The sequence below is a fragment of the Pipra filicauda genome, unplaced genomic scaffold, assembly GCF_003945595.2.
Source record: "Pipra filicauda isolate LSUMZ 115617 unplaced genomic scaffold, ASM394559v2 scaffold190_size1978887_pilon, whole genome shotgun sequence".
NCBI classification, from domain to species: Eukaryota; Metazoa; Chordata; class Aves; order Passeriformes; family Pipridae; genus Pipra; species Pipra filicauda.
The window spans coordinates 227,355-244,940 of NW_024104299.1; the positions used below are offsets into that span (position 1 = coordinate 227,355).

At 43.0% G+C, this 17,586-nt stretch overlaps 1 protein-coding gene across 1 annotated transcript; it reads right to left on the bottom strand.

The window, feature by feature from the left end:
- Positions 1-10,573: 10,573 nt before the first annotated feature.
- LOC113986183 (bone morphogenetic protein 2-like) lies at positions 10,574-17,079 on the bottom strand. Its single transcript, XM_039380235.1, has 6 exons — positions 17,004-17,079; positions 15,432-15,872; positions 15,137-15,276; positions 14,463-14,579; positions 13,065-13,266; positions 10,574-11,433 (listed from the first exon to the last, which is right to left on the bottom strand). Exons 1-6 carry the CDS (start codon positions 17,077-17,079, stop codon positions 10,985-10,987), a joined length of 1,425 nt encoding a protein of 474 aa, XP_039236169.1. The 3' UTR covers positions 10,574-10,984.
- Positions 17,080-17,586: the final 507 nt, after the last annotated feature.

Below are 17,586 nucleotides of genomic sequence, written 5' to 3' on the forward strand. Positions count from 1 at the left end.
TCCCCCCTCCGCCCCGGGGTGCCCCGGGGTGCGGGGCCGGGGGGGTCCCTCCGCGCCGAGCGCTGCGCGCCGCCCGCACCCCGGGCTGCCGGAGCGCCGGGTAATTGCCGCCGGATGGGTTTTGGGGGGTCGCTCTGCACACGCCTCGCCTTTCCAAGCGATCGTACCACGGCAAAGTTTGATTTTGTTCGCAGCGAGGGGTCTCTGGATTTATGCTCGCTTCCCGTCTGCAAATGATATGCGGCGGGACCCTGCGCAATTACTTTTAAAATGCATCCGAGACATAGGCTCAGCGGAGAGAGATGGCCCTTGCCTCAGCCCGGGTGAAAATTAGACTTTAAAGTACCCAGATGAAATTTTCAAGTCAGGGACGCGGGATTGGATCAAATCACATAAACTGCAAAAAAAGCAAGTATAATGGCGCATAATTGGTTCTGTAATAGCATTACACAAGGATAATAGCCTGTTATGGCCCCCTGCACATTAAGTGCTTCCCTGGCGTAAAGCCTTTATGATATTAAAGGGGGAATATAATGATATTTTGGTTATTAAATGCGTGTAATTAATTTATGCACCACTGAAAATAAAGTTGGTATTATGACCCACTCAAGATGCATCAGAAGATGTAAGTCAGACAACTGTTGATAAGTTCTGGTGTCTATGTTTCGTCTAGACTGCTGATTTTATTTTGGAACAATTGCTTCTCCGGCAGACTACACAAATTTAATATTTTATAAACATTGTAATGTTCTGTGCAGGAAGGGCGAGCAAATCTACACAGGCTCTCTTAGATCTGATGGGAGTTTAAAGACATAGCACGTTCATACCAGAGCAAAGGAGATGGATACAGACAATACAGGTGCAGAAATAGAGATTTTGAATAGATGATGTCTTTGGAAAGTTATTTTGCACGTATGATCTCATTATATAAACACAAATAAGCCTTAGAAATATCACCTGCTCTATCTGCCTTGACACTTGGCATAGATGTGGAAATTCCCCTAATATATATTCAAGTTGAAGTTATGTTTCAGCCCTGCAAAGCATTATTTTAGCAAAACAAGGCAAAAATTAATTGTACTCGAGATCCAAATTGATTTGATCTGATCTTGTCCGCCGACTTACAATTTTATCATACTAGTAACAGATTTAGAAAGCTGCATTCATGTGTTTATATATTTATATATACACATATATATTTACATGTCTACACATTAACATAAACACTTTTATGAATATCTTTGTTTGACAACAGATATTGACTCACCATCCAGGAAAGTCTCTGAGCAGCAAAGTATAGTACCAATCGAGACGGCTTCTACAGCACCGTGCAAGATCAAAGACCACTGTTCTGAAGCCAGCTGACCTCCTTAAAATAGCAGCATAAGCTTTAGGTCAAGGAACCTTAAAAAGAACATAACCCAGAGGTGCTGCCTGGGTCTCCCCTGCCAGCCTCTCCATCCTGAGCTTTAAAATGCACACAGGGCCAGCACTGTAGGATCCCTTTGCACAGAGACAGAAGTGACTTTTGTCTGACATCGGGAAGAGAGGAGTGAGACTGTTTTATCATAAGAACCCCTAATAAAATAATAATAACTTCATTATGGCACTCTCAGGCCTTGCTCTAGTCAGGGGCTGCATTGCTGTTTTGGTTCCAAGACTCACTTTCCCCAGCAGTTTGAAACCTGCAAGTTCAGCGTATTGCAGGAGGCGGAGAGGGCGGAATGCAGCACGGGGAAGTGCTCCAAGTCGCTGCTTTTTAAATAGAAACAGAAGGACTCGGAGACGGTCGAGGCTCAACTTTCTCCCAAGGAGCAGCAGCTGCAAAACAAGGAGATAACTAAGCAATATATAATCCCCCACCCCTCGCCAGCTCGATGTCTGTTTAATTTTAATGCTCGAAACGTGGTGCTGACATAATTAAAAGTTAGCGCAGGGGAGTCCTGGGCGCTGCTCTCGGGTGGCCGGAGCCCAGGGGCGGCGGCGGCGCTTCAGCACCGCGGAGAGCGCTCGCCGCTCCTCCCGCACCACCGGCCCGCACCGCCCGCCGGGGCGGACCGGGGCTAGTCCCTGCTCCGGGGGAAGGATGCTGGCAGGGCTGCTTCTGGGTCTCTCCGTGCGGTAGACGCTTTCCTGCGAAGCTGGGACCACAGTGGAAAACATACCCACTAAATTGCTTGGGACCATGTTTCTCTGGTGGGTCCTCTCATCCAACTGCCAAAGGCAAGCACTAAAAATAAGCTGTAGAATGAAATAACGTACAGAGCTACAATATTTCAGAAGAAAATTCCCTTGTTATGTAAAGTCCTTAAAGTCTCTCTCATAAACTTAATTTTTATTACTGTCATTATTACTGTTATTGTTACTGTGACTATTTAGAGTGACATCAATATTAGTTACTAGGTCTGCAAGAAAAAGCCCAACTAAACATAATTCTGGATGGACATTCTGCTGATTGTGTCTGTCTGACAGCAGAACTGTTCTCGTGCTGCACACACAAACACACCTCTTATTTTTCACCCACAACAACAAAACCTAGGGCTGAACTGATGAGCAAAATCACTGAACGGACCTTTTCCTTCAGAGCACTGAGCTTTGAGGGGCTCATTCGTAGAACTCAAGGAAGTCTGAATGGCTTAGTTTGATGAAATGAGTCTTTTGCCTTTCCATGTCCAAACACCATTTCCCATGATTCTCAATACCTGATTACAGAAAAAAGCTAGCAGCTAAAAGGTTATTTTACCCTAATTCATGTGCAGTAAAATGTATTTTCCAATTAACCAAATTTGCCGATTTGTCCCGCTTGGACACTCTTATAATTTATAATGTAAAAGTGTTCTTTCTTTATCTAAAGACCAAGGTGACTGCTTTTAATTTTCTGTAACCTCTTTACACTTGATGTTCACCAGACTCATAATGTTAATTGGCTTCATATACGGATCATCAGTTTAATGAAGGAATAAATCCTATGTTGCTTTATGTCCCTCTGTTTTAACAATGATTGCTTTAATGAAGAATGTGACGTGTTTGAAATCAAAGCTGCAGGAGACATTAGAGGGTTTTTTTATGATGACTGAAATGCTTATTTAAAGCTAAAACCATGAGGATTCCATATTTCAAAAGCTTTCCTTTAAATCATTTTCCATGAAAATTACTGACACATTCTTCACCGAAAAACTTTATCTTTGCAATTATGGGCAGAGACTGAGAATAACATAGTCTTGTAATATAAACACCCCAATTAGGTTATGAAAATATCTCTAAGCTGATTTTATATCACTGTAGTTTTCATTCAGAGTTTAAGTAAAACTCCCAGAGAATTAAAAGGACTTATGCCTGCCTAAATAAGGAGTATTTGGGGGTAACTAATAAATCTCTCTGTCAACCCATTGTATTTTCATTGTTCATGAAATACATGAACAAAAATTACAGGGGAGAAAGAATTGTCAGTTCACATACAAAAGCTATGGATCGCTGTAGTCTATTTTTCCCCATGGGAATTTTAGGATTTCAGGAACAAGGGTAAAATGTAATGAAACATGGGCTCATAGAGGTAGGTGACTGCAAATCAGAGCATCAATTAGGTCAAGCTGGAAAGCAGCAATTAGACCCAACTTCATGTGCTGATTACACTAGCTACAGCAGGTTTAAAATGTACAAAGCAAATGAATTCTGGTTATTGAAGTTTTACGTTCATGTTCTCACTTGCAATGAAAGCAAGCCTTGTCCCTCTCTCTCCCTTTCAATTTCTGTCTCTCTCTCTCCCTCCCTGTCTTTCCCACCCCCTTTTAATGGGGACTGCATAGACTGGTATGCATAAACTGGTATATATTTTCTTCTCATTTGAGAGCTGCTGTCTGGACTGCAATTAAATGACCCTTAGATATAGGAACCTACAACATCAGAGAGGAAAGTCTCTTATGAAAGCCTGGACAAGGGTTGAGCAACTGATGGACTTGGACAGAAATTTCATGACATGGTAAAGGAACTGCATGAGACTGGAAGGGTATTACCTTAAATTACATAGCACCGAGAAGTCATTCCATATGCCAGCCCTGATCCCAGGACCTCTTGGGTTTATGTCCCTGCAAGTGTTATACTCACTCAACCCAGATCACAAAAAGCTTCATATAGGTACACACAGACCTTCACTCCCATCCTCTATACAAGACTGTGTCTAAGACAACTATATGTTTTCTTTCAGAGCTGGCCAGAATGGTGTGAACACCCAGAAGACAGCACATAAACCACACTTGCCTTCCCTTTCCACGGAAAACTAGAAGGTACCTTGTGGCACCTCTAGTGGCACAGAAGATTAATCTACCAGGAGCCTTATTGAGTGTCATCAGTCCTCTGCCTGGAGCTGTGCCTTTACCAAACCTATGTTTGCTATTTGAAGTGACTCAAAGCACAGGCTGGGACTATGCCAGGATTTGATGAGGCAAAACAATCCTTGTTTTCAGGGGATTGCCTGGGGCTTGTATGAAGATATCATACAAAGGTATTTCTTCCCAGGTGTGTTCTTTCCCAATAAAACAAGTCTTCTAACCAAGATTTGTGAAGAAAAGATTTCCAAGAGAGCAGTTATAAGAGTGAGAAAAGCAGTAGCTTTATTTGAAGGAAGGAAAATGAGATACAGAAAGATTAATTGATATATTTGAGTTGTCTATAGTGGACAACTACTCCAGAAGAGAGCTGTACACTCAGACTGTGTAAGTTAACATCTTAAATATTTAACCATCCCTTTGGAGAAAAGTTTGTTTGTTTTGTTTTTGGTTGTGTTTTTTTTTTTTTTTTTTCCCCAGAAACAGCTGCTCTGGCTTACCAGAATACAATGTTTTTGAAAATTGAATAGATATCACATAAAGTGTTTGATGTGATTATGGATTTATTCAACCTGGTCAAAGGCAGAAATTTCCTTTTGCCTAATCAGTACCCAGAGTTAACAGAAGATTGAGAACTGCACAGGTCACACTTAAAATTTGAAAAAGATGATATTTCAGATTTAGGTTTGCACTTTCTTTGGGTGGTTCTTATTCTCCCATCAACGAACCAGTTTATTTGGAATTTTTCAGATGCTTGGAAGTCTCTAGGAACTGGCCTTTGAAATATGCATCAGTTGTATTATTATTTCTCTCTTGTTCTGATGAAAAAATATTTGTGAGCAATATAATAGTCTCAAAAATAGCTGTCCAGTTTCAGGATACTCATCCATGAAGAGCCACTAAAACAATGACCTGCTTTTCAAAGATGTTGACTGTTGTCTCAGCTTTAAGAAATCCTGAAAACAGCTCACATTTTCCAGAGACATGTTCTCTTGATTTCTCTGCAACTCCTTGTGTTAACAAGACAGGGTAATTGGCTTTTTTTGTAGAATAAACTTATCTCAGATCTCTAGATGAGCACAGAGATGGTTCAACACCATGTTTATGTTATCTGGATAGGCATTTTGATGCTGTCATGGTCACCCTGCTATGACTTTGAAGTCAACACTGCTTTGACCAGAAGGTTGGACACAGGCGACAAGCAGAGGCCCTTTCCAGGCTATTTTTTTTATGTGATTCAATTCTTAAGTAGCGTTTGTAAATCAAGCACAGGAGTATTTTACAAATGGCAAACCAAATAATTTCTTCCATTCCCCCAACATGGTGCATATCTTTTGGTGATACAAAAAGCATAAATTTTAGAAAATAAACTGAAACAATTCTTAGAAGGTATAGGTTGATCTAGTTAAGTTAGATATGAGTGGGTTAACTAACATGTTTACATTTGCTTATTTTTTCTAAACAGAGGTGATGCCTTAACTCCAACAGCAAATGTCTGTCTCTCAAGAAATCAGAGCTTCAGTTTCTATCTCTCAGTCCTCTTTCTTGCATCACCATCTGTTCTAAATCTGATTTTGAGCCACTAAAACCTTGACACCTTCCACTTACAGCCTGGACTGCAGCAGTAAAATGGGAATCCCAGGACCAGCAGTGGAGACTCAGAATTTACTGTTTATTCTGAAAATTGTGGTAAGTTATTCACAGCAGCACTTCAGCCCTAGGGTTTTTATTGTCAGGAAAGCTGGCCCAATGCTTAGCCTGATTTAACCCCAGGGAATTTTACAAGTGTTTTGGGGAAATTATACTTTTTTTCCTTATAGTCTGTGGGTTTTGAAGACACAGTTGCTTGGCCATCAACTCTGGCTCAGCACATTCCGCAGAAAATTTGAAAGAGACAAACAGTTGCTTACGATGTGGATCACACTACAGTCTATACTGATTTTTATCACCGGTTTTGTGCTGCCTGACAATTCAATTTAACCTGATACTTAACCAAGCAAGATTTCTGTGAGCAGATCTGAACCAGCGTGCTGGGGTTTAATGCTGCTTTGTGTCACAAGGCCTAGATTTATACATCACCAAATCGTGGTTTTAGTTAAAGGTCAGTCACCTCTCAATATTAGGTTATTTTCCCAGGCAAAACCTGCAGGTTTGGTTTTCCAGAACAAGACAGGCTGTGATCTCAGCCTGAATTAGGGCTGTTAGTATCTGCATGAATCTAAAGCTGTACACATTCTGTGACAACAGAAAGTTAGCAGTCCCCCTTATTCTGTGAATGGCTTCTAGCAATAAACCTAGTGGGAAGAAAGAAAACATTTTATTAGCTGCTTTAACGCACAATTGTCTCATTCACCGAAGGTAAGGCAAATTCACACCTGTTAACTACTCTCCTTAGCGGTGAGCTGCACTTCAGGCCAGAAGGGGAGAAGTGGCTTAGGTGTGACATTCTTTTGCACAAAGCCATTGAAACGCACCTTTTGGATGTGGCAACGTTCTCAAATTAGCCCGAGCACTCCACCTTGTTTATGGAAAAGTTGCATCATCATTTGGAGAAGCCAGGAGTGAGGCTACCTCTGAAGACGTGGGCACATGGGTGCATACATAAGAAAGAAGGCGCATGTATACGTTTGTATTTGCATATGTGATCTGAAAGGGACCGGTGAAAGTCCACAGGGTTTGGTATCTGTGGGAAAGCCCTGGAACTTATCATAGGCATCCAGCCACCCCTCTCTTTCCAGGAGACAAAGTCCAGGACTATGAATAAGTACTACCCTTCACGAGTCTTTCAGGAAATTGCCTCATTTCCTACACCGAGGACAAGAAACTATAGTGACTACCCCAGGCAGTCTGGAAACAACATCGAGCGTTTCAAACAGAATGCCTCATATCGAGCAGCATTTTCAAGCCTGCAGAGAGGATAGAGTAGAGCAGAGGTTTTTCAGTTGCTTACAACACTGCTGTGCTCCAGTTTCCTCAGGGCAGGCACATTTATCTTGTCCCACCAAAGGAAATCGTCCCAGACCAATTTCCCCAAGCCCATCCCTTCTGCCCATCCGAAGACATCCACAGTGTATCTATCCCTCCTCCTGCTTCAGTACCAACAAGTACTTTCTGTCATCTATGCTTTGTGAAAGCTGTGCCACACAAATCCCTTAAAACAAACATTTCTACAAACAGGAGACCACTCTCTTGAATTCGTACTCCCCGCTGTTAGTTCTCTCCCACAATATACTGACACCCCACTGCCATCTCACTGCGGTGTTGTCAGGGCCAGGCTTAATGGTCTACTCACCTTAAGCAGTACAGTGTGACTGCACATACCTCACATGCATGGACCACTTTAGTTCCAAAATTGGACAAAATGCTTTGTCGTGTGGCTGAACACAACCCTGGGGTTGGATTCTCTTTCTAAGGTTGTCTGAGTCATTCTCCCTTTGAAATACTGCTTTCCATATACCTGTGGGTACAAAACATGAGCTGCGTTGCTAGAGGAGCATCACACTGATCCCATGCTATGGAAAGGATGCAGAGATCCTTGAGCTGTTAGAGATCTGAGCCAGCAGTCCTCAAGCTGCAGAGCTGAGCACTGTCCAGATGCTCCACAAGGAATGGCTGAGGGCACCCTGCTTCCAGCCCAGGCAGGCCCTTGCTGTGGCTGTGCCCTCTGAGGTTTGGAGCTGGAGGCAGGACAGACATGATGCAATGCTCTTGGTCCTTTAATGTGTAGCTCTTCATCTATATATCTCCAAATTTCAGTTCCTGGGGTGTGATGTTCTTGGTGGCAGCCTGAATATAAAATCTGCACTCATTCCTTTTTGTTTCTGCTCTTTACAGGGACAGCTCTTCAGGGCCAGGTGGTCTCCTTGTTGGTCTTGGTACAGCACATCACAACAGGGTTTGCTACAAGCCTTGCTTTCTCCTGCTGCTGAGGTGGTGCAACATGGTATAACAATGCTCACTTTGAGTTACCAATCCTTTTTCAGACTGGCCATGCTGAAGACAACTCCTATTCCCTCTAAAACCCTGGCTGTTGCTGTTTGGTGTGTCACCCAACATATCATATTCTGATTTAACCAAGACTCCAATGTATAGAATTTCTTATTTTGGAATTCTTACATATTTCAGTTAATGAATAAGAAGAAAATTCACCTTTATTCTAAACCAACCCAAAACAAAAAAGGCAACAAAAAAGGAGCCTACTTGTGCTTAATTGTTATTCTAATTACAAGTTGTGGTGTAGTGTAAATTTTTTCCCTTGGCATTATTATGAACCTCATTTCCTTACAAAGTCCAGGATAAACAATTCCAATATATTTTGTTTTAATTATCAGGGTTTAATGGGGCATAATGAGACTATGTTGAGTGGCGCAGAAAAAAAATAATTTAATGTGTGCAAAACTACTGAGTGCTCCTAGCTTGCCTGTGCATATTTCACCTATTGTAGGGCAGCACTATGTTAGCTAATATTCAGTGTGCCCATCATTTATTTATTAATCATACTTGCTTTTCAACAGAAAATTTTCCTTTTTTTTTTTTTTTCCTGGATTCTGAAACAAAAAGAAACACATTAAGATATCCCAGAAAAAAATTGAACAATTCTCTAGGTTGAGTAGTGAAGGATGAAGCTGATACACAGCTGATGGTGCTGGAAGCATTTGTCATGCATGGACAGAAGATGAGTATGTTGGACACAAAAACTGCCTCTGCCAGTCTGCTCCAAATGCTGTCCTTCTTCCAGTGTTACTTGGCTGTGAAAACTTATGACTTCAGTTCTTAGGGCCTCTACCAAAAGAAGCACAGCTGATATCAGCTGAAGTCACCATTCAGAAGTGACCTTGTCTGGACTCTCACTGTAGATACATTTTCCCACTCCCAAGGTGTGGTTCCTACAGACTTAAAACACCACAGGTACTTCTGCAGTGAAAAGTGCAAAAGAGCAGCCTGGGAAATAAACCAGTAAAATGTGATCCTTTATGACCCTTTAAGCTTTCCAAGGTCCCTTTGCCAATGCCAATTGCCCAGCCATGGCTGGGTGTGGCTGATGCAGCAGTTAGAACCACCCCGCTACCAGATTTGCATTCCACTTCACCAGGGTGACCATACACCAAGATCAAGATGCTTTCATTTCAGGAACAATCCCTGGATCCTTCCTGAAGAGAAACTTTTATTCTGCTTATCCATTATACTTCTTGACACAGAATCAGAGGACTAGATACAGTACTCACCATAGCCATTGGGAATGTCCTGTCTTCTGCATAAGTATTTGATTCAGGTCTCTTGGGAGGAGGTTCAAATACAACATACAAAACAGACCAATGTCACATTACATTTATTTAAAAAATCAACATTTTATATTACAGATTAAGTTAATATACCCAAAGTGTTTGGGTTTTAAATAAAATAAATTTATTATAAGACATCAGTATTTACAGAAAGAAAAACATCACATAAATATATATACATATTTCTTTTTTAAATCTCATTGGAGTAAAAAAATTCCCTATGAAGTTTCTACCCATGGGAGATGTCACATTCTGTGAGAAATCAGCCTCCTTCAAGGATTAATAGAGACAAGAAACCTAACCCGGATAAAGGTACAACTCAGTGAATTGACTGAGGAACTGTACTGGGCTAGTTACTTGCATGAAACTGTAGCAAGACTGAAAGACCCCAGGGGGCCCCTTACAAGTCTATGTCCTATTCTTCAAGGAAGAATGGAAGGGAATCACTGAGTACATTCCACCAAACTTGCCTCAGACACAGGACCAGGCCAGCATCCAGCATGTTCCCATGGACCTCCAAAGCTTAATGGTTTTCTTCCTGCTAAACTATGAGTATTCTGACCCAAGCTTAGGATCCCATTGTACAAGAACTGTGCAAACACACAAAGAAAATCTCTGGTGCCACACAGCTGAATAGCTACAGCAGACCATGGTGGAAGAGAATAATTTTACAGAGGAACTGGATGACCCTTCATTATACAGAGTTGCAGCCCTGAGTTAGAAGCCAAATGTGCTGATTCCTAGACAAATACTGACTTTTGTATTCCCTCAGACTGGCAAGCAAGTACCATGGGGACTTACAAGGAGGTTTCTGCATTTGGTAGAGCTGCATAAAGCACAGGGAAGAAGTGCTTTTCCCAATAATGCATCATCAGCAGGCGGTAGAGGCCTCCAAGATGAGCTGTGGGCAAAACCCCTGAAAGCTCAATGTAGGAGTGTACATCCCTACTGGATCATGCAGCCAAAACTGAATAAGGTTGTGCTACTAAGACACCTGCACCCCATCCTGGATTGAGGCAGGATACCACACCTGTTAAATCACAGAAAATTCTGAGCATTAGTATACAGAACAAGACCTTAATTTGAACAGTCAACTTGATCTGTTTAAACTCCTTCACATAGGAAGTCCTGATTTTAATAGTTTCCTCTGGTGTACAGGCACTCAAAGAGCTCTCCATGGAGGTGTTGAAGTTCACAACTTTTTAAAAGTCAGCCACCTTTCCACAGAGCCATGGTAAGAGGAAAAGGATTTAATGTACAGATAAGTTTCTGGTTCTCCTGCCCTATAAACTGAAATACCATCTCCTCTGGTATCTTCAGTGACAAATGGGGAACTGAATCCAGGTGCACATCAAATGCAGACAAAAAAAGGTCCTGCTAATGACAACCACACCTTGTTGCCACCATGTCTTTATAATTTTTAAGGACCACATTCTCTTTGTCATCAAAGTAGAGAAGGTTGAGGGACTTCAACTGATCTGGCACACAGCAGGGCATGCTGACATCTTGAGACAGTTTCAGTGTATGGACGATGGACTGAACCGTAGCATGGTTTGTTGCATTCAGACTTTCCCCCAAAGGGAAGAGACAGGACCCTCTGCAATAAAACGCGTTGTATCCACTCGGATGAATAATCCATCCTGACCAGCCAATAGCATGGAAGTCTACATAGAGTTCCCTTCGATGACATGCTGTTACCTGGCTTTTGGCAGAAGGGACTGGGGCAGCTCGAGGTCTCCTGCCCGTGCTTGCACTGCTGCTTTTGATGGCATCAGTTTCATGAAGCACATGTGAAGTATCAATTTCGTCAGGGTTTATTTCTGATTCTGAAAGGAAGTTGTGTGTTAATATTTCACAGGTGAAATTCATTTACTAAGTACAGTATTCTGCATGAAAATACATTCCATAAATCTACATCAAAGCCTTCAGAGTAGATTTTGAAATGGCAGTTGACCTGTGAAAGTACCAGAATGGGTGTGTATTCAATTGCCATTTCAGCCATATTTCCAAACCTGCCAAATCTTGCATTTAACTTTGTGTGAAAAAAGCGTCCCAATTCAGTAGAAATAGAAAGAAAAAACTCAGTTATCTGCAAATACATTTTGTGAACTCCACAGTCCCTCTTCAGGGCTGAATCTGGTCAGAATGGTATTAACAGTCTTCATACAGCCACTCCTACAACAGACATTATGCTGAGCAGTGTTAACTGAGGGTGGAGATCACAACCTCTTTCTCTCCAGTATTCTCCCACAAACTCTACTGGTACACTTGCAAAACAGAGTGTGCAGTAACCTGATAATGTGTAAAGTAACATTTTAAAAAATATATTTTTCAATTTTTTGATCTGAAAAAATCACCACCAGGTTTACGGAACTCTGCTAAGGAATAAAGCTTACTGATAATAGGGTGCTTTCTGAAGTATCTTCTGAGAAGCCTTGAGATCCACGGAGACCTCAAGATCCATCTACAGAGGCTGAAACTCACTGATATGCAGAAGAACAATCTGTGTAGTCACTGACCACAAACAACAGGCAGGTCTAGGGAGTTTCTTCATTGAGAAATTTCTCAATCTTGGCACAGTATCCCATGCAGAGCTTGATTCTCATTAAATTGGGATCTAGGATTTCATTATTAATTTTTCTTTGGAAAACAAAAATAAACAGGCCAACCTCATTTTTATTTTTAATCAATTTCACTATCTACTTCTTAATTTTGATCCAAGTCCTACCTAGCTTCTTTCTGATATTCAAATACGACTGTTTACCAGAAAAGCCTGCAAAGCCAGAACTACATTATTTTTGCCCCTCCTCCCAACTTTTGCTCTTTGCATTTATCAGGCCCTAAAAATCCAGTCTGTGTTCCTTTTACAGGAAGAGTAGTGGGAGAGGTAAGACACTGTTTTGTAATTTAAGGCATAAGGGCGTTGTCTTTGATGAAAGCAGCCTTTTGTCACAATGCTAATTAGTCACTGAAGTTAAATAGGTGCTTAAAAACCAAGCCAAGGACAGAGAGGTTCAAATTGCTTATTTAACAACCTCTTTCACTCTTGAAAATTACACTTAATAACTCTACTTACAGATACTTTACCAGCATTTTCACGGAAGTTTTCCAAGTTTTTTCAGTCTAAACCTAATATACAATTTTCACCACCACAAAAATAGTATAAATAGTACTTAAAAAAATAGAACGCCCATCCCTTTACAAAAAATAAACCAGGTTCCCCGTAGGCATTATGAATATTTCCTGCAAGCTCAGTTTTTCTCAGGGGAGAGGCAATTTAAGATGCTGGGTGATCTACTATCAAGAACTACCAAATTAAACTCTGATCAGTGACAAAGCTGAACTTCAAACGTGTTCAACACTGCAAGTAAATAGCTGAAGTTAGGTATACATGAGGTAGCAGGAGGTATCAGAAGCTGAACAGACAGTTCATACTCTAAAACCCGAGTGAACTTACTTGTGGAGGACAGTACAAAGCTGGGAGACCTCTGTTTGTTACTGTTAGTGAAGAGAACAAGGAGAGCATTTCTACTCTCCTGCAAAGTGTCCTGGCTCTTGGCAAACTTAATCAGGTTGTGTTCAATTCTATTGTTGAATGCGTGTGTCGTTGTTAACAATAAGCCATGGTTGGAGCTGCTGTTTCCAACCCACTTGGAAACCTGGTAGTGACAGGGAAGTGAAATAATATTGTTTCAATATTCCTATTACAGCATTATGATTAAACAATGTTTATATTAGAAAAAGGGAACAGGCAACAAGCTATGAGAGTATAAGGACATATATTATGACAGAATTGAGATAACTGTATAGCTGAAGCCATTGAGTTTAATATTTAAATCAGTAATTCAGCACTTAAAAATACAAAATGTAAAAATACAAAATATGCATACCCCAAACCTATATTTACGGCAAGATAATTAATGTCACAGAATTTACCAGCGAATAAATGACTGTAAGTATTAATATTAAAATAAACACTTTTTGACCTTCACCCGATATATATTTTTTGTAGCAATCTCAACAGAGTATTATGAACCCTCCAGACTTTCCATATCGTTAAGACTCATTTAAATTTAACAAACGTGGCATTTGAAGAAATTAACTTGCAATCAAGCAAGTTAATTTTCTTATCTAATTGTTATAATTACACACTAATAGATAAGGCCAGGTCATTCTCAAGCAGGAATATCATGACTTAAGATGCAATTTGACCAACCATCCAAGCACACTGTTTAGTCGGATCATAGAGCTTAGGCAACAAAAACTACTGTCACAGAGTACAGTTTTAAACCCCCAAAAATGTCTGTCTTAAACCATGTGTGGCTTTTTTTTGCCATGGAAAGGCATTCACCTACTACCGTTACAGTTTATGGATATCTACCAAACAAATCTTGAAGCTAACAAATAAAGAAGTGTACAGAGAAAGTTAAATGAAAAGCAATCCAAGTAGTATAATAAATTCCAGAAACACAACGTTGAAGCATACTGCTCTACAGAAATGTCGCCAGGATAAGAAGGAGAAATGAAAACTTACTTTTGGTACACAATCAATGCCAGATCCTTTGGCAGTCTAAGGACTAACACATTATTGTTTTTATCACAACAACATACTTGGCCTGATGTCCCTCCATCGATTAGGTTTGGGTTACTCAATTCTCACCATGCCCGTGCTGCTAGCAGCATATAAACATTTCTTTAATTCAGGTAGCACCAGATGTACTTCTAAGTGTAGGGAGAAAGCTTCTCCCTCTTCAGTTTGAATTGACCACAAACCTCAGCATAATGGCATTGCTGGTGTTATGAGCTGTCACCTTAAGAGATTTGAAATAAAGTGAAGTCAGACTTCTCTGCTTACTGTCTGCGTGACATTGAAGACTTCCCAGTCTTCTGTATACAGGGACAATAATCTTGATGCAATTAGATGTTTTTTCTGTGGCTTACTTCCACTCTCCAAGAGCTCATACACTTCCACCTTGATAACAGCAATACAACAAAACCAATAAGAAATTAATCCAGTTGTTCTTCCAGCAAAACAAGAAATATGAAATTATGCACATTTCTGCTACATCATAATTGTAATTCTTTACCATCATTCTAAATAAGGCAAAAAGTAGGTTTTGGACTGGACAGTTTAACAGAGAAAACAATTATCACTACATACATGTACTTCCAGATGAGTTCAGAGGCAGGATGCCAAACTGTTTGATACTACAGGAAAATAACCTGACCATTCCTATTCTATTTTGAACACCTAATACCTTCAAAGTATTCTGTTTCTCCACATCTTTGCCTTCAGGTTTGTAAAAAGTCCCATCCTGCTCTTCGCCAGAGAAATACACACTCAATATCAGAATCCTTATCCTCCCTGTTTTCTTATGAATCCCTGGTTGCTATTATTATTTTTCAAAACAGCTCAAGCAGATAAAGTTCTATTCGAATTTGGAAACATCTAAAATCCCAGAAAAGTATGGTATGATAGGTCTGACATTGGTATAGCACAATTAAGTGTTTACCTATTTTACCACTTACTTTGCAGAAGTGTTTCACGTCGGACCTTCTGGACACACGTGCCATCTTGAGCTTGAAGACCCTGAACTCTGCTTTCAGCATCTGCTCGCCCTTCTCCATCGCGCTGATGTCGAAGTAGAAGTGGTGCTGGTCCACGCGAACTGGAAAAGACCCTCCTTTAGGAACACCGCCAGCCCCGGCAGCACCAGCCGCGTACCCCGCCGGGTCTGAGCCCGTGTGCCGTCGGCCGGGCGGTGCGGGGGCCCCGCAGCGGGCACGGCGGCCGCTCTGCCGTGGGGATTTACCCCCGCCCCACCTCTGTCCTCGAAGCTCCGCACCACGTCTCCCTGCAGCAGCCCCGGGGCGCGGGTGATGCCGTTGGCGTCGGCCACCTTGTTGAAGAGATCCACCATGAACTGCGGCGGCTTCTTGCGGGGCAGCACGTCGGGCGGCAGCTCCTCGATGTCGAACACCTCCCGCAGCCGCTGCAAAGCCGCCGCTTGCACCTCGCCCCGCGGGCCGGGGGCCAGGGGCAGGGCGCTGGCCGCCCGCAGGCTCAGCAGCGCGGCCAGGCACAGGCACAGGCGCAGCGCCGGGCAGGGCGGACGGGCCGCCATGGACGGCACCGCGGGCTCGGCGAGGCCGCCTCGGGTGCCCCGCGCAGCGCTGAGGGGGCAGCGGCCCTTGCGCGGGCCCGGCCCGGCCCGGCTGAGCGCGGCCAGGGGAGTGCGCGGAGCGCCGGGCAGGGCGCGCAGCCCTCAGGGACAGGGGCCCCGGGCATGGGCGGCCGCGCCTCGCCCCGGCCATCAAGGGCTCTTAAAGGCTCGATGGGGCATCGCTCGTTGACATCAGAGGGGCCGCCGGCCGGGCGCGGGTGGCTCTGGCTGCCGGGGGCATGGATGGCCAGGGATGTGCGAGGAACACCGCACTCGTTAAAATACTCTCCTTTAAATCCACCCTCCTCTCGCCTCGAAAAAGGCTTTGATTTGGGCATTGCTGAGCCCAAGTGCTGTTTCCCGTCGTGGCCGCAGCAATGTAAAGTACAGTGGGCCATGGGCGTGAGCCTCGGCACCTCCCAGCCTGTGGAATCCCCGAGCCTCGGCACCTCCCAGCCTGTGGAATCCCCGAGCCTCGGGACATCCCAGCCTCGGGCAGCCCCGCCGGTGCGGGCCCCGCTACCAGGGCGGGCTGGGCCGGGCTGCGGGACAGAACCTGCTGCAGTCACCTGAGTCTCCAGCTCCGGCCCTACAGCTGCCCAGGGGGAGGGCTTAGGGACAGAGTCTGGGGTTCTGCTATTGCAGTGCAGCAAGAGCAGCCAAGGGTCGAAGTAATTAAGGATGGGGAGAGGCATACAGATTCTGGAGAGCAATTTTAGGGCTTAAATAAATGCAGAGTCAACCAGCTTTGAACAATTTGCTTTTTTCCCCCACCCACTGATTGATGAAGAGGATTCCACCCTCCCCCGTCCTGAAAAAAGCCCCAAAACAAATCCCCACAAAACCCCAAATCCCCAAAACACACCCACTCAAACCTTAAGCATCCTGCATACAAGTCCTTTTGAAGGCGGTCTGGCAACTCAGAGAGCAGCAATTATACATTCCTGATGGTTCATACAGTAGTGCCTGTTCTGCTTGTGACACATTGCACTGTGCTCCCTTTCCAGGCAAAAAAGCAGTGGGAGGCAGGTTGTGGGGCAGGTAGAAATGTCTACTGGCTCCTCTGCTCAGGTGCACTGTGTTAGGAATATTTGCACTGAGCAAGCATGGGGATCCATAGGAGAATAAGGTGGAGACAAAGACGCTAAAGCTCCACGCAGTCCCAAATTAGCCATTTGAAAACAAAGTTTCATCTGGAGTGTTCAAACAGCTCTGACAGAGGAAGCACTCACCTTGCGTCGTCCTAATGCTGAAGTTCCTTGGCCCTTGGCCACTTGGTTCTCCAGACTCCCTCCTACTGTTGTTCATTCCGGCCTTCAGCTCTTGTAGCCATGTTTAAAAAAATATGGATAGTTATAAATGCTATGTTTTTGCCTTTTCCCCCCTTTTTTTTGTTTGTTTGTTTTGTTTGTTTGTTTTTTCCACCAGGATACAAGGCTGCTGATCCAGTTTGCCACATGAGGTGCAGAAGACTAATGGAGGAAAATGAGAAGCAGTGGTAGGTTAATCAGACCAGTGTAAAAAGAAAACTGTTGCTGTACATAAAGCTTCATCCAACCTTGATCCTCAAAACTCTCTAGTTGTCTTCTAAGGGCTGTAGGCATCTGAATTCATGGCTAACAAATGATGGATGAAGTAATACCCATTCAGCTACCTGCCTGAAAGCACAGGAAGAGACTAGTAAGATATGAGAGATCATCTATGAGAGACTGTTTCTCAGTCATCCTAAAAGCTTTGCTTCCGCTTCATTGCTTCTTCACATGCTTATCCTCACAAACCCTACCCTGCCCTTGGGTTTCTTAATTTACTCCCAGT

Excerpts from the sequence above, each read along its gene's own strand:
- LOC113986183 (XM_039380235.1), bottom strand. The coding sequence starts at position 17,079 with ATGAACAACAGTAGGAGGGAGTCTGGAGAACCAAGTGGCCAAGGGCCA. Across the intron at positions 15,873-17,003 it reads CAGCATTAGGACGACGCAAG|GGCTGCGCGCCCTGCCCGGC; the intron begins GTGAGTGCTTCC and ends CCTGTCCCTGAG. Across the intron at positions 11,434-13,064 it reads CTTTGTACTGTCCTCCACAA|AATCAGAAATAAACCCTGAC; the intron begins GTAAGTTCACTC and ends ACTTCCTTTCAG.